This window comes from Budorcas taxicolor, chromosome 12 (genome assembly GCF_023091745.1).
Source record: "Budorcas taxicolor isolate Tak-1 chromosome 12, Takin1.1, whole genome shotgun sequence".
NCBI classification, from domain to species: domain Eukaryota; kingdom Metazoa; phylum Chordata; class Mammalia; order Artiodactyla; family Bovidae; genus Budorcas; species Budorcas taxicolor.
In genome coordinates this window covers 33,168,319-33,183,981 of record NC_068921.1, presented here as the reverse complement: position 1 = coordinate 33,183,981, position 15,663 = coordinate 33,168,319, and the positions used below count along the sequence as shown (strand labels likewise).

Genomic DNA, 15,663 nt, shown 5'->3' with positions numbered 1-15,663 from the left:
GTCATATTTAGTTGCCCGAACCAGGAAAGGCTGCATGACTGACTTAGGCATTTGAGCTGTACCTTGGAGGATGGGTAGGCCTGCAAAGGTCAGAGATGGTATGAGGAAGCATCCAGCCTTTGAGAATGAGACAAAAGCATACTTGGCATGAGCACGAAGGACAGTGAACAGCAAATGAAGGCCTGAGCTCAGAGGGTTGGCAGGAAAACAACAGAACGTCTGTCTATGGGCACCGCCGTGGTGGGGAATTGGGAGGTTCACGGCATCGTATGGTATGCTCAGTTTCAGAAATTCTAAGTTTGAGATGACAGCACATTATCCCCTGAGGCTGAACAGGAGGCAGAAGAAATGTGGGGCTGGTGTTTGAGAGGCATGTTTAGACTGGAGATGTTAAATTTAGAATATAAAGAACCACATTTTAAGACAAGAAGCACGAGTGCGGTTTGTGTGTTGTCTGGAACATGGACCCACGAGGGCCACAGATGCTCTAGTGTCACTGGAAGTCATCATGGTGCCATGAGACGTGACATCAGGATGACCCAAGGCTGAAATCAAACCGAAATGGGAGCCCTTAGGTCCCTGATATGTTCAATTCAGTCAAACAACAGTTAAGTCTGAAGCTGATTCCTCTGATCCCTCCCTCAAGTTTTTGGAATACAAGCATGAGCCCTAAGGGCTTCCCAGCGCACTGCTTTGGCTCTGTGGGTCACTTCTTCACTCCTGTAATTGAGGTTCCAGCTGCTGCCTCTTCCTTTCCTCCAAGCCTGGACACAGGCTCCAGAGGTAAGACCGGCTTATGTCTTAGGGATGATAGAAGGGAATTACCACACAGAAAAGAAAAAACTCAAGCTGGATATTAGCTATTACTGCTCCTGACACATTAGCCAAGCTCCCCTCAGAGGCCCTAGTGACTCTCTCTTCCTTTGCTCCCTATCCTGAGGCTCTGCTAAGGGGCCAGCTCACTTCACACCCGTGTGCCCCCAGCCTAGAGTCCAGACCTTTAACTCACACCATAGTTGCAAAGAGAAAAGCAAGCCTTTCTCTTTCCTGGTCCAAGGCGGCCTTCCTTTTCTACCCTGGGATTACTCACAGTAGAAACATGGCTAGCTTGACTACAGGAGTCATTTCACCATGTACATGTATATCAAAACATCATGCTATACCTCTTAAATCTAAACTATTTTTATGAAAACGAAACAAAACAAAACTCAGGAGCTTCCCTGGTGGCTCAGTGGTAAAGAATCCACCTACCAATGTTGGTTCGATCCCTGATCTGATAAGATCCCAGGGGATCGAAGGAGCAACTAAGCCCGTGCATAGAAACTACTGAAGCTCCAACTTGAGAGCCCGTGCTCCACAACAAGAGAAGCCACTGCAATGAGCAGCCCGGGTACCACAACTAGTGAGCAACCCCTGTTCACCACAACCAGAGAAAAGATGGCACAGCAATGGAGAACCCACACAGCCAAAAGTAAAATATATAAATAAAATTATTTAAAAAAACAAATTCAGTTTCTTCACAGGGAGGTCTATCTTATCTTCATCCATAAAGTGGATGAAGTCATAACAGTAGTCAAAAGTCATTTGAAGAAGTTGGGGACCTTCAGGATTCAGGAATATCATGTGCAGGGGATGTGGGAAGTGGGTACAGGGCAAGGGTGGGGGCAAGCCCAGTCCCAAGCGTCTTCACAACCTTTTCTCTAGCATCGTGGTTTGGTTTCTCAGGATCTATGAGTAAATACTTGGACAAAAAACCACATCATTCGAGAAATACAAAATGTATAAGCTTCAGGAAGAGTCTATTCTAAATTTGTATTTTGGAAAAAAATTAAATTCTTTATGCAAAGGAACAGTCCTGCTAGAAATCCTCCAATTTACATCACTGAATAGAAACATTTAACATCCCACTCATGAATGCTTACCTTTCTGGAGCACTCACTCTAAGCTGAGGTCTTTTTTTAACTTTTTGGCCACGCTGTGAGTCATGTGAGATCTTAATGCCCCATTCAAGGATTGAACCTGAGCCCCCTGCAGTGAAAGCTCGAGTCTTAACCACTGGACCACTAGGGAAGTTACTGAGGTTTCTCATATCTCCATTTTGCAAAGAAAGGAATTCAGGGACCAAGGATACACTGCTAATAAATGGTACATCAAGATTCAAACCCAGGCCCCCTGACCAGTCAGTATACTTAAACGCTAAATAGTATTTGACGTGCTAGGAAAAACAACTTTGTTTAAACCAATGGGGAAGTCACTCTTTTCTCCTGGGAAATTTGTTTCAGAGCCCTTCTGAGAATTTTTCATAAAATGGTATCATGGTCATCATTTGTACATAGATATTGTTGATTCAAATGTCCTTACTCATTAATTCAACACGTTTCTGGTTTCCCTGATAGCTCAGTTGGTAAAGAATCTGCCTGCAATGCAGGAGACCTCTGTTTGATTCCTGGGTCGGGAAGATACGCTGAAGAAGGGACAAGCTACCCACTCTAGTATTCTGGGCTGGAGAATCCCATGAACATAGATGTTTTTGACACAAACGTCCTTACTTATTAACTCAACACGTTTGCTGCAAAATCCCTTCAGTCATGTCCGACTCTGTGCGACCCCATAGACGGCAGCCCACCAGGCTCCCCCGTCCCTGGGATTCTCCAGGCAAGAACACTGGAGTGGGTTGCCATTTCCTTCTCCAACGCATGAAAGTGAAAAGCGAAAGTGAAGTTGTTCAGTCGTGTCTGACTCTTAGCAACCCCATGGACTGCAGCCTACCAGGCTCCTCTGTCCATGGGATTTTCCAGGCAAGATTACTGGAGTGGGGTGCCATTGCTGCACACCAAAATCAAGCCATGATACTAGGCATCAGGGAAGATGCAAATATGACTTCCTATAGGAATTAATAATCTAGCAAGGAAGAGGAAATAAAAGAACACGATTTGATGAATACCATGGGAAAGGTGAAAAAATTGGTAGGATGTTAACAGTGGAGAGACAACGTGGGGAACTTTCATGAAAATGGTAGCAGTTGGGAAAAGTAAAATAAATATAAACATAAAATTAATATAAAATAAAAAAATGAAAAATAGTCATCTAAATAAGGGGGATAAAACAAAATGAGGTATTATTATCAATATATCAGCACTGGGACTTCCTTGTTGGTCCAGTGGCTAAGACTCCACACTCCCAATGCAGGGGTCGGAGGTTCCATCCCTGGTCAGGGAATTAGACCCCATATGTTGCAACTAAAGATCCTGAGTGCCACAACTAAGACCTGGCGCAGCCAAATATTTTTTTAAAAAACGATAAAGATACCAAGACTCCTCCAGCAGACACCTTTCCTCCCTTAAAATTATGAACAGTTTTTATGGATTTAGACCCATTGCTGTAATCATGGCTAAAAATGGCAATTCTTAGGAGCAGTGGTGCAAAAGGCCGCACTCAAAGTAACATCTCCTCTGAAAGGATAGTCCTCTGTCACAAGAGTGCCACTCTCTAGAGGCGGCGTGGCCACTCCCAACTGACTCCCTTTCACTGATATTTGTAATGCGTGTTAGCACGTTGCTGTCACTGTGCAGCCCTTATTAGACCGTGACCTACAAGATTCCCCGAGTGATAGTCTGTGAGCCGTTGATCAATAATTAGATTTATGTTTTTCGATAACGATAGTGCCCTTTAAACTCTGGAGTTCGGAAGTGGCACAAAATGTGATTCTAACACAGAATAGACTCCCTCACGCTTAAATTTCTCTAGTTAAGTTTCTGGCCCAAATCTGACTTTAGCGACAACGTCGTTAAAAAAAAAACAAATTTCCCAACTGGTCATCGAAAGGACTCCCCTCTTTCTGGACTACGAATCCCATAGTGCATCGCTCCCACCTCCCCACCTCGCGGGGGGCGGAGCCGAAGGCGGGGCGGCCACCGCGGCGGCCGGTGCATTCTGGGTGCTGTAGTCTGGAGCCCCGGCTGCCGCCGGGACGGCCCACGTGGTGCTGGTGGCGGCTGCTCTGGGAAGCGCCTACGGCGCTGGGTTCACGCGCCCCCCAGGGGAGCGAGGCTCGGTTGGAGCGGCGCGCGGCGCGGGCGGCGGGGAAAGCCGAGTGGCCAGGGTCTTCGCGACGTTTTTGCGACAGCGCGGCCGCGTTCCGCGAGTCCCCGCCCTCCGCTCTCTGAGGAGGTGCCGGCTGTTGTGCGGCGCTGCCTTTCTGTCTGAGTGGACGGGAGAGCGAGCGAGGGAGTGAGGGAGCGAGCGTGAGCGTGTGTTACCGCGGCTAGGCGCGAGCGCCCGAGGGAGAGCCCGCCGCGCCGCCGCCGCCGCCGCCCGCCGCGGGGGCCGAGCGCGCGGCCGGAGCGCAGGAGCCAGAGCCCCGGAGCCCGCGGGGACAAGGGCAGCGACCGCGCTCCCCACCCCCAGCCCTCGTCCCTCGCCCTCCTGCGCCCCCGGGTTCCTCGGCGTGTGTCCCCCCACCCCACCCCGGCCGGCCCCCGCCCCGCCGCCCCGCTGGATGTCCCCGGCGCCCTCGCGGGGCCTCCTCTTGCTCCTGCCGCCGCGGCCGAGCCGGCGCTGCGGCCGCCGGGCGTAGAGCGGGCGGCTTCCCGGGGGCCGCGGCTGCCGGAGCCTCCCGGAGGGCCCCCGCCCCCGCGCCGCGGCGCCGCGACCCCAGCTCCCCGGCCCCGCCGGCCGTGACAATGGACTATGACTTTAAAGTGAAGCTGAGCAGCGAGCGGGAGCGGGTCGAGGACCTGTTTGAATACGAGGGCTGCAAAGTTGGCCGAGGCACTTACGGTCACGTCTACAAAGCCAAGCGGAAGGATGGGTGAGTGTCGGCAGGCAGGTGGGCAGCCCCCGCGGGCCGGGCTCCGGGAGGACGTGGTGCCCGAGGGGGACCGTGCCCGCTCGAGACCCCTACCCCCACCCCGCGAGCCGCTCCTGTGGTCTCCGGGCGCCGCTCGTCAGGAGGAGGAGCGTCTGATCCACGGGCTCTGTACTTTTCAAGGGCTTCGGTGCCAGATTTCTTTAAATGTTCCTTATAAAACGTCAGCTTAAATGATCTTGGAGGGAGGGGTCGATTTATTAGGGGACCCTTCACCCGCCTCCGGACTGACATCCATCAGCCCGAAAGGGAAGCTGGGATCCTTTCCCCCGCACAGGTTGGTGATGGATTTAAGACCCCATTTGGGTTTTATTTGTGGGGAAGAAAGCAGCAAGTCAGGGTGGTTGTGAAGAGTTCCTCCCGGTGATCGATCACCTGCGGCAGAAACGTAGCAGTTGCTGTTTTGCTATCATTAGTTGCGAGTTTTACCTAGAACAATGGGGGTTTGGTGCAGGGTAGGTGGTGGGGAGAAAGGCGAATGAAAAATAGGGGTGTCTTATTCAGACCCCCCTCCCCCCCACTTTAGCAGTTGGCAAGGAACTTTAAATAGTCTCTTTGCTTTAAATGTTCTTACCTAGAAATAACTTAATTAAGTCTATGACTGGTAATGCTCCCAATTTAGTTTCCTAAACCGGCAAGTGAACTGTTCATTTTTCCTTTGTCACTAGATGAATGTCTTGTAATGTTGACAAAAGAGAAGACATTTCTTGGATGAGAAATATTATCTATTAACTCTTAGTTTTCCTCTTGTAAAAACGGATGTTGTCTTTCTCACCTTTGACACTATAGGAAAAGGCTGGAAAGGACGTCAAAGCTTATATAATCTTTAGATTTTATTATAAACAAGTAGGTTTACTTGAACGTCACTCTTAGTTTGGTTAAGCTGCTGTTTAACGTTTAAAATAATTGCTTTTTTCAACAATTTAGATGGGAGGATATGTTCAGAACTGTATTAGTGCTTAAAAAAATGAAACCATTCATAAAGCTGAAGTTACCTGGGTTGGGGGGAAGCCATATTTATAAATACTTCAGTATCCTCAATATTGGAAAAGGAAGGAGCTATATATTCAATATTTTTCTTAGATTTGCTGAGGTATCTTTCTAAAATAACTTAAAATGAACTCTAAGGAAGAAGATAGTAATTCTAACTAATTTGAAATGTTTCAGTGCTTATATGCAGCAGTAAAGCAGTACTGGTATCAGCAAAGATAGGGAATTGAGAACTTGATCCTGTGTGTGCTGCATGTATTCACAAGTACTTTTAAGTGGGATGGATAGTTGGGTGACATTTGAGAAATCAGTGTCTGGAGATACTGCTGACTCTTGTTTAATTACGTTTCTCATTGAAGTATTACTCTGTAATAAAGTACATATTTAAAAAATGAGCTTAGACATTGTAGGGCATTTGACCAGTCTGTCATCTGTTCTATAAAATTCTGGTGACCTTAAATTCTTTTTGATCTCTCTGAAAAAAACAGTTCTATTTTCATAAATTACTATTTTAATAAAACATCTAAATTTTATTAACTTTGACTTAACATTTTTATTAAAAACTGTAATATTGTTTATTGGCAGGAGGTGCTTTTGACCACATTTTATATCTCATGGTCAAGTTCTCATTTAGGCTAAGAATAATTTTAGGAGATTTAAATTTAATCTATACAATTTAAAAATAGATGGATGTATGGTATATGAACATATCTTTGTCATTCATGATAGCCAGGTAGCCTTGCATTTGGGAACATTTACTTGTTTATAATTCCTTGGGCTTGTTTTTCAGTAGTCATTAATGATTTTGTTCATAGAAGTGTTTTTTAAAAAATGGATCAAATGTCAAGAGAGTTTTAAACTTACTTTCAACCGTTTCTGTGTTCCAGAGGGAATATTTTTCAGTTTGGCTTCTTATCACCTCACTCTGGTAAAATGCAGTATTATATTTATGAAGCTTTTTTGATCTTATGTCAATGAACTGTAATTTAATGCATTTAAGTCCAGGTAAAATAAAATTTGTGGCTATTTAATCTTGTATAAAAAGATGATCAGATAATTTGGTTCTAGTATTGATTTATTTTTAAATGAAGTTATATATTCTGCAGCCGAGATTTCAGAGAACTCTAGGATCCTAGACAGTAACACCTTCAAAGAGAGTACTCAGATTTAAATAAAATGAAACAAATTTTGTTTTGATGTCAGTTCATTTCAGTCACTCAGTTGTGTCCGACTTTTAGATGCCATGGACTGCAGCATGCCAGGCTTTCCTGTCCTTCACTATCTCCCGGAGTTTGCTCAAATTCATGTCCATGAGTCGGTGATGCCATCCAACCATTTCATCTCTTGTGTCCTCTTTGTCATTTAGCTATTAAAATGAACGTATGTAAATATATCTTTAATGTTGTCCAGCGAGCATCCTAAGACATGATTAATTAGTAAAGGAATTTATATCAGAGGAGCTAGCTTCGTATACTATTGTTTCAGGAAATAAACAACTTGATCAGTTCTTTGATATTAAGAAGTAGTAACACTCTCCTGCCAGTATACTAAGTATACCAAGGCATTTTAAAGAGTGTGGGGAAGGGGGGAGTCCTTTGAAGCATGATTACATACAGGGAAAAGGGACCTTTTATGTTCTGTTAATTTTAGGTTCTAGTAGAGTTAAAACATAAATGTACAATAAATCTTGGGAATAATTTGCTCTCACTGTCACCATAAATGAGATTGAGCGTGTCCTTTGTGCCTTAACACCAAAAGGATAGTCAGTGGCAAGCAGGGGGATTCGTTTTCTTTCTGAGTCAATTGCTTTTCCTCTTTGCAGAATTTAGGTAACCAAACCTGTCTTGTTCAAAGGAATAGAAAAGTGTGAGAACCAGAAAACAATTTGTGTGTTTAAATTCCAAATTCTCATTATTGGCACTGGACACTGTAGAATTTAAAAATTGATTTGGAGTAAGAGTTTGATCTCCAAAAAAGAAAAGCAAAAAGAATTTCTTGAATAGAGTTCTTAGTCTTCTGTACTCTATGTTCAAAAGAACAAAAACTGGGCTTGGGATTTAGGGGTTGGATAATTGGGATTTTGTGTGTGTGTGTGTGAGAGAGAGAGAGAGAAAGGTAGAAGGGAGGAGGGAAATACACAGAACACATTTGTTGGGGGACTTTTATAGACAGCACAGAGGTTAGTAGGCAGAAATAGTAACAGTAATAGCTAAATTACTGAGTGAATCTTAGGACGTGGGCAAAGCCTTGACAGCCATCATCTGTTGAATCCTCATAGGTACCACACCAGTCAGTAGTGTTTTTTCAGATTTACAGTTGAGGAAACGGAGGTTTAAAGGTGAAGGAAATTTGTCCATGATTGCATGACTAATTAAGTCTCAGAGCTGGAATTGTGGGGTTACAAGCAAGTCTCTCACTCCAGACCCATGCTCTTAACCATCATGCTTTGTATTAAGATAAATATAAGCATAGGCATGGGGCTTTGGTGTTTTAGGGAGTCATTTCAGAAGACATGAGTGCCTTATCCCTGGGCTAGTCTTTTCATTTAACTTATACTTTCTTAGTATGTTTCTGAACAATCTTAGTTTTTTCTAGTGCTGCAAAAGTAAGTATATAACGATGTGGGTGTTTCTACTTACTGTGTGTGTATGTGTGTTAGGATGAACTGTTAAGTTGGGGAGACTGGAGAATTGAGTGTGAGTTCAGACTCTGCCTCTGATCACCAATGTGACCCTGGGCAAGTCATTTGTCCTTGTAGACCTTTGTTTCCTTATTTCTAAGATTACAGGATTTCAGCTGATAATTTTTTGGGACTTCCTAGTACTGCGGTTTGAAGAAGTAAAAATCATGACCATAAATACTTTTGCAAGATCAGGTAAACAACTACTAAGACAAAAATTTTACTTTAGGCAGTAATATACTTCCATATTTCTTAGTCTCACGCTTTAATGTGGATTCTCATCAACCGCCAGTGAGAAGACAGGTAACTTCCAAAGACTTGTCAGCTCCCACACCTAACATGTCTTTTATCCTGCCATAGCATCCCCTCTGTTTACCTGTGAAGGTGCTGCGTTCGTGTAGCTCTCCCGCTCTCGTGCACCACTCGTTTGGTGGCTAGCGTGAGGGACTCATCTGATCTGCACTGACACTGTGAGTCGGCTTTAATTCCTTAACTGTGATCAGAACTTGGTTGGAACCTTATCTTCCCCTGAAGGATTCTGATAGTTTTCTTCTGAATGTCACTGAACCCAGTATCTAGCTTGCATTTGATTTAAGTATTTCTTTAGATGTCAGACGTGGCAAATCCAGCATGTAAGAATCCTTGTCACTGGGGATTTTGCATGTCCAGTAAGTACTGTTCCTCGTAACATTTAAAACCTGTGATGGAAAGGGACAGGCAGAACATTGACTGTGCGCTTCTTACCTGCTGGCTGTTGAACTTACCTGCCTTAGATACTCAGTGAATTCAGATCCACAGGTTAGGCCACTCTGAGGTGTCATTCTTGGATCCCAGTTTCTTAATAGCAAGACTGGCAAATTAATTCATTATGGATTTGTTTGATTGTTTTACAGTTTCTTCTAACATTGGAAGAAATCCATCCCCTCATTCATTAAGCAAATATTTACTGGATCCTTCCATCTGCCGAGCACTGTCCAAGGTATTGACAGTGCAAAGAGGAATAAAATACTCCGTTGTTTGAGAAGATAGCTGCTGAGGAAACAAACATATAAATAAGCTGTAGCAATTTAATAAGCTCTATAATAATCAATACCAGGTGCTCTTGGGACACAGACATGGAGCTCCCAACTTCTCTGCTTTCAGGGAAGCCCCTCACAGAGGGCAGCACTCTCTTGACTGTGAAAGGACAGGGAAGGTCTCCTCAGAAAGGACATTTCAAGAGGACAACAAGAGTGCTTTCTGTTGTGCTCTTACAGACCCCGGCACAGGCTGTGGGTTTGAATTTTTTCCTCCCATGCCTTTCCTCCTCGTATCTGTCTGTTGCCAGCGTCTTCAAGCTCCTGCTGCATGCGTAGTGCTCCACGCATGCGCTGCACAGGTTCCCTTGTCCGCATTGAACCTGATGAGGCCCCCGTTTCAGCACAGGGATAACTTTGCCAGCACGTAGGTGGTGCAGTGGTAAAGAACTTCCGCCTGGCTCGGTAAATAACCCCGCCTGGCTCGGGAAGATCCCCTGGAGCAGGAAGTGGCCACTCACCCCAATATGAAAAAGTCCCATGGACAGAGGGGCCTGGCCGGCTACAGTCCATGGGGTTGCAAAGAGTCGGACACGACTGAGCACCTAAGCACACGTGCACACTGAGCACTTTAATTGTCTCTGAGGCAGTTTGCCCTCACAAGAACATTGGTGTATCAGAGCACAAGCAGCCTCTGAAGTCCAAGTGTCTGGCTTAGGAGTAGCTCTCACGTGTGAACTGCCACGGCTGGACAACCTTTGGCTTACGGCTCCCAATAGGAGATGATCTTCCTTTGGCCTCACCTCTGTTAAGAGCAGGGAACCAGAATTTTCTAGCTGCTGAGATGGTGGTGGCAGTAGATTGGAGGGGGAATTCCTCTAACTGGGACTCTTGGTCATGTGAAGAGGTGGTAGGGAGGGGGCTTCCGGCATACTGAATATCAGCCAGGAAAACAGAAATGATGATGTATTATTATAAGTTATTGTTGGTCATTTGCAAACTTACCTGCTTTTTCAGAAATTTGTTCTCTTGACAACTGTGTCCAGAATTACGATTTACAAACACCTGAAATATACATATGTAAGGGCACTGCATATGCCAAATCAGTGTTGATTATAAATATTTATATTTTTCCCTGGGGCTGGTGTCCCCTTTCTTGTCAAGTCTTGCATTGTTGAATGAATCCTCGTTGTCTGGGTTTTCTTTTTCTTATGCTTTTTCTGTTCTTAGCTGCTGCTAGAGAATGGGAATCCTACTGTCCTGAGCTCCTTCAAAACAGTTTGTATATGCTTTCCTTCACAGCAGCTTAAGTAGGCCTAGGCCATCTCTTTGAAACTACTGTGATATTTTTTGTCTTTAAATATCTCTTGTCACCCCAAGGCAGTTCTTGAAGTTGTCACTGAAAAGTGACTTTCGCTCGTTATTTTGATCTTAATACTTAAAGACCCTTTAGTGTGATTTTCTCTAGATTCTTTAGTGATTGTCAAAGTCACAAATCCAGCCCCTGCTGCAGTAAGCTGCTTTTACTGATAGGGTTATGTCATGTCGTTCCGGTGTGTCATCGCAGAAAAAATGCTGAGAATCCCCTTTTTAAAACTGAGATATATCACATATCATAAAATTCACCCTTTCAAAGTGTGCAGCCCACTGGCTTTTAGTCTGTTCAGAAAGCTGTGCCATCATCACTGCTGTCTATGCCAGAACATTTTTCTCCCGTTAGAAGGAACTCCACATCGGTTAATAGTCGCTCCACAGTTCCCCTTCTTCCCAGGCCCTGGCAACCACTCATCTACTTCCTTTCTCCATGGATTTGCCTATTCTGAACATTCCATGTAAATGAAAGCACACAGTATGTGGCCATTTGTGTCTTTTACTTAGCCTAGTGTTTTCAGTATTCATCTGTGTTGTGCATGTATCAGTATCTCATTCCTTTTCATGGTTGAAAACTATTGCCTTATATGGATAGTCCACGTTTTGTGTATCCGTTTATTACTTGGTGGACATCTGGATTGTTTCTACTTCTTGGCTGTTATGAATAATGCTGCTGTGAAACCATGTGCGAATTATTGTGTAGATACATGTTTTGGGTTCTCTTAGACATATACCCAGAGTCATATGGTAACTGTTTAGCTTTTTGAGAAACTGCCAAATGTTTGAAAGCAGCTGAGAACCACTTTGAATGACTCTACCTTGACTTTGGTTTAGAACCAGGATTTGTCCTTTGTCCGCAAGACCACCTTAGTTTCCAGGACACCTTATTCTCAGGACATTGTTGACACACTAGTCTATATCATAGTGATTCTGAAATTCAGATTAATGCAACTGCTCCTCCTCCATTAAATCAGACTGCCTTTCTGAACTTATTCTCAAGCAGCACCTGTTGCTGGGCATTGTTTTCCCTCAGCTGAAATCAGTTCTGTCGTATCGCTTCAGAAATCCTAACTACTTTTTCTTAAAGTACAACTCCAATAATCCTCTCTTCACTCATCACCCCACAATACATAGTTAGCTTTTCATAGATATATTCTGTAACTACTTCAGTGTATATGTGATTACTGTTTACATGTCCTTGGGGTCTTTCTGGTGAATATTCATGGGTTAGATATTATAGATTTCCTCTAGGGCAGTAATTGTGTTCCCCTTACTTCCTGGCATATTGCCAAATGTTGACAGGTATTTTAATATTTTATTTTTGGTGTACCTAAAATTGATATCTGAAAATTTTCCTTTTTAAAGTTGCTAAACTTAAAAACTTGAGCATATTTCAAAATAAAAAAGTAGTGTCTTGTGAAAATACCCACAGAAGCTAAGTTTGATGGGCTGGCTAAATTGATACCAGGAACAAACTTGAACAAAACCAAAAGCCAGATGCAAGCTTTGTTAGTTGAAAAAAGGTATTTTAAAAATTGAGCCACTACAAAGAATAAAGTATTTTCTAAAGTATACCTTGCCAATGTATCAGTTTAAATGGGGATCAAACCTTTATTTCTAAACTTAAGGAAAATATAATTAGTCTCTTAACTAAAGTTGGCATTTAATTTCATTTAAGCTCTGTGATTGTTTCATATTTGAGATTTTCTTTTGTTATGTGAATAAAAAATTATGTAGTTTAACAACTACTCGAGGTAACTCAAGTTACTCATCTTTCTAGACAAGCTCTTTAAAATCTATAACTTTATTATAACCCCTGAGTTCTAATAAACAGTCATCCTAAGGAGAGGAATTCCTCATATCAGGATGCCTGCTGTGAGTGTTTCAATACACCTGAATTTTATAGGTTGTCTAGAGAACTAAGCTGAGAAGGCAGTGGCAACCCACTCCAGTACTCTTGCCTGGAAAATCCCATGGACAGAGGAGCCTGGTGGGCTGTAGTCCATGGGGTCGCTGTGAGTCGGGCACGACTGAATGACTTCACTTTCACTTTTCACTTTCCTGCATTGGAGAAGGAAATGGCAATCCACTCCAGTGTTCTTGCCTGGAGAATCCCAGGGACGGAGGAGCCTGGTGGGCTGCCGTCTATGGGGTCGCACAGAGTCAGTCACGACTGAAGCGACTTAGCAGCAGCAGCAGCAGCAGAGAACTAAGGGATTAAAAAAAATAACCCAAACTTGTCAAACAGTGGTATCATAGTTTATATTAAACAAGTCATTATTTTGGGGAAAAGAGGTAGGTATTGAAAAATTATTTTTGTGTGGCTTGTTTTAAGGAAAGCCAATAAATCCAATGAAAATTTTAAGCTCATATAGGATAAATAGATTTGTTTGGAGTTTTTTCACTTTATGAAAGAAACCCTTTAAGTAAGGGATCTATCCTAACATACTTATCCTGGGACTCAGTTTGCAAAAAATATTCAATTTATACCCAGTTCCCAAGAAAGTGTTAAACACACAGTAAGGAGTACTAATATTTGTTTTCTACTGCTGACTTAACATTGAAGGTTCTTTTAAATTTAAAATTAAATCATTTAAATATTTGACATTCCATTATAGTTTCTCTTTAGCTGTAATGGGGGGGAGGCAAATTTGTGTATTTATAGTTCATTTGGTAGCTATTCACTGAATGTCTGTAATATGCCAGGTTCCAGGTTCTGTGCCAGATATAGGTGATTCAGCAGTGGACAGGCCACAGTTGGAAGTCCTTGGGGGAACTTAAAGACTTTGAAGGGCACAAGCAAGTAAACAGTTACTTGTAGTAAGTGGGATAGGGCTGTTGTGGAGAAAACAGTGAATGACATCTACTGTGACTTTACATTTTTTCACTCCAGAGTATTATGCATCTTTCCGTGTCTGTGAGTATAGCTCTAAATCCTTAGTTTTAATTACTGCGGGCATCACATTGTTTTGACATACACACAGATTTATATGTAAATATGTATCCAGTTAACCAGTTCTCTAGTGATAGATGAAATTTAAGTAGTCTCTAAATTTTGGCCATTGTGGTGAGCAAAGAAGCTCCTAGAAAGTATGACTACAGTTCTTCAATATAGTATCAAGTTCTTGCAGTGGAATTTTAGGGTCAAAGACTGTATGCTTTCAACAGCTATATTTCTGTTATAAGATTAGATTATAAAATTAATAAGCTCTCAGGATAGATAATCAAGCCGAATGTAAGGCTATGCGGGAAGACAGCAGTTCCCCTCTTTAGGGACAGTCGTTGTCAGCCTTCTGTGTGTGTGCAGGTGGAAGCAGGTGTATGCCTGGGTCAACTTTAAAATTTAATACTTCATTCATTTGAGCAGATAATACATGCGTATGTACAAAATGTGAGTATACTGAGGAAGTGAAAACTTAAGTCCTTTCACCTCTTTCTCCTCCAGTCACCCGTTCTTTCAGAGCTGTCCACTTAGATGTGTTTCTTGTGTATGCTGTCCAACTTGTGGACGCAAACATCTTTGGACTTATTTATGGTATTATTTTTTATGTGTAATTCTTATTTTTATGAAGTCACGTTTATCAGTGGCTGCTGGGTTATATGTAGGAATTAGAAAGGTCTGTATGTCATCATTAAACACAAATTGTTGGATGGCGTATATGTATGTTTTGTTCCTTGCTTTTCTCAGTTTTTATGTTTTGAAGATGGCTACAGTCCATGGGGTCGCACAGAGCTGGTCATGACTGAGCGATTGAGCTTGCACACAACAGCCATAATAATACAGTTCACTTCAGCAGCTTGTCATTCATTCTGTTTTATGAACATACTGTATTAGTGATACACAGATCCAATTGAGGATGTTTAGAATGTTTTCTTTTTTGTTTTAATGCTCTTAAACAGTACTGCAGTAAATGTTCTTTATATCAGTCTTTGCATACAGCATTCTCTCAGGTGGAGATAGAACTGCCCAGGTCTCCAGAGCCTTCCCCAAAGGGAGGTTTGCTGTGGAGGATACCATTGGCAAGGAGCAAAGTGTGCATGAAGCAAGGGAAGCTCCCTCCTGGCTTCTGTCCACTGTTTCAGAGACTGATCACTGTGCCGAGCGCAAGTGATACATAACCCCGGCACGTCACTGTTGGACTGCTGCAGTGTAGGTCAGTTTCCCAGGAGTATCTCTTTAACAGGCCTGAGCTTCAGGCTCTCCTGAAATCCAGTCTTATGTCCTCAAGAAAGTTTGCACCAATTACACTGTCATCCAAACTCCCAAAACAAAACTTAATGTGGAAGGAAGAAATGGGAATAAATACAATAATAACTTGCTTGAATCATGGGGGTTAAATGCATTGTAGAGTCAGAATTGTTTGAATTGTTCTTTTGGAAACTTTGCTGTACGTTTTCTTTCCCTGCGTAGTCCTAGGTATTTTAGATTGCTGGTTGGCATAAAGAAATTAAGACTTGCTACTGCTAAGTCACTTCAGTCGTGTCCGACTCTGTGCAACCCCATAGATGGCGGCCCACCAGGCTCCCCCGTCCCTGGGATTCTCCAGGCAAGAACGCTGGAGTGGGTTGCCATTTCCTTCTCCAAATTAAGACCTGTGGACATTTAAAATTGCAGTCATTATGAAGTTCACATGTTACCTTTTGTTCACGTTCCTGAGATGTCTCTGTTCCAGCTGAACACTGCTGCTGGACTCTGTTCCTGTCGCATGTGACTGGAGCTCCCGATGGAGCGTCTCCCT

The 15,663-nt window shown here is 43.1% G+C and overlaps 1 protein-coding gene across 3 annotated transcripts in view; it reads left to right on the top strand.

The window, feature by feature from the left end:
- The first annotated feature begins 4,670 nt into the window (after positions 1 to 4,670).
- The window catches only part of CDK8 (cyclin dependent kinase 8), a 75,537-nt gene continuing 64,544 nt past the window's right edge, over positions 4,671 to 15,663 (top strand). For all 3 annotated transcript variants that reach the window (XM_052650060.1, XM_052650058.1, XM_052650057.1), the window contains exon 1: positions 4,671 to 4,810. In XM_052650060.1, the coding sequence (XP_052506020.1) occupies positions 4,683 to 4,810 (128 nt within the window). In that variant the 5' untranslated portion in view covers positions 4,671 to 4,682. The remainder of the gene's footprint in view (positions 4,811 to 15,663) is intronic.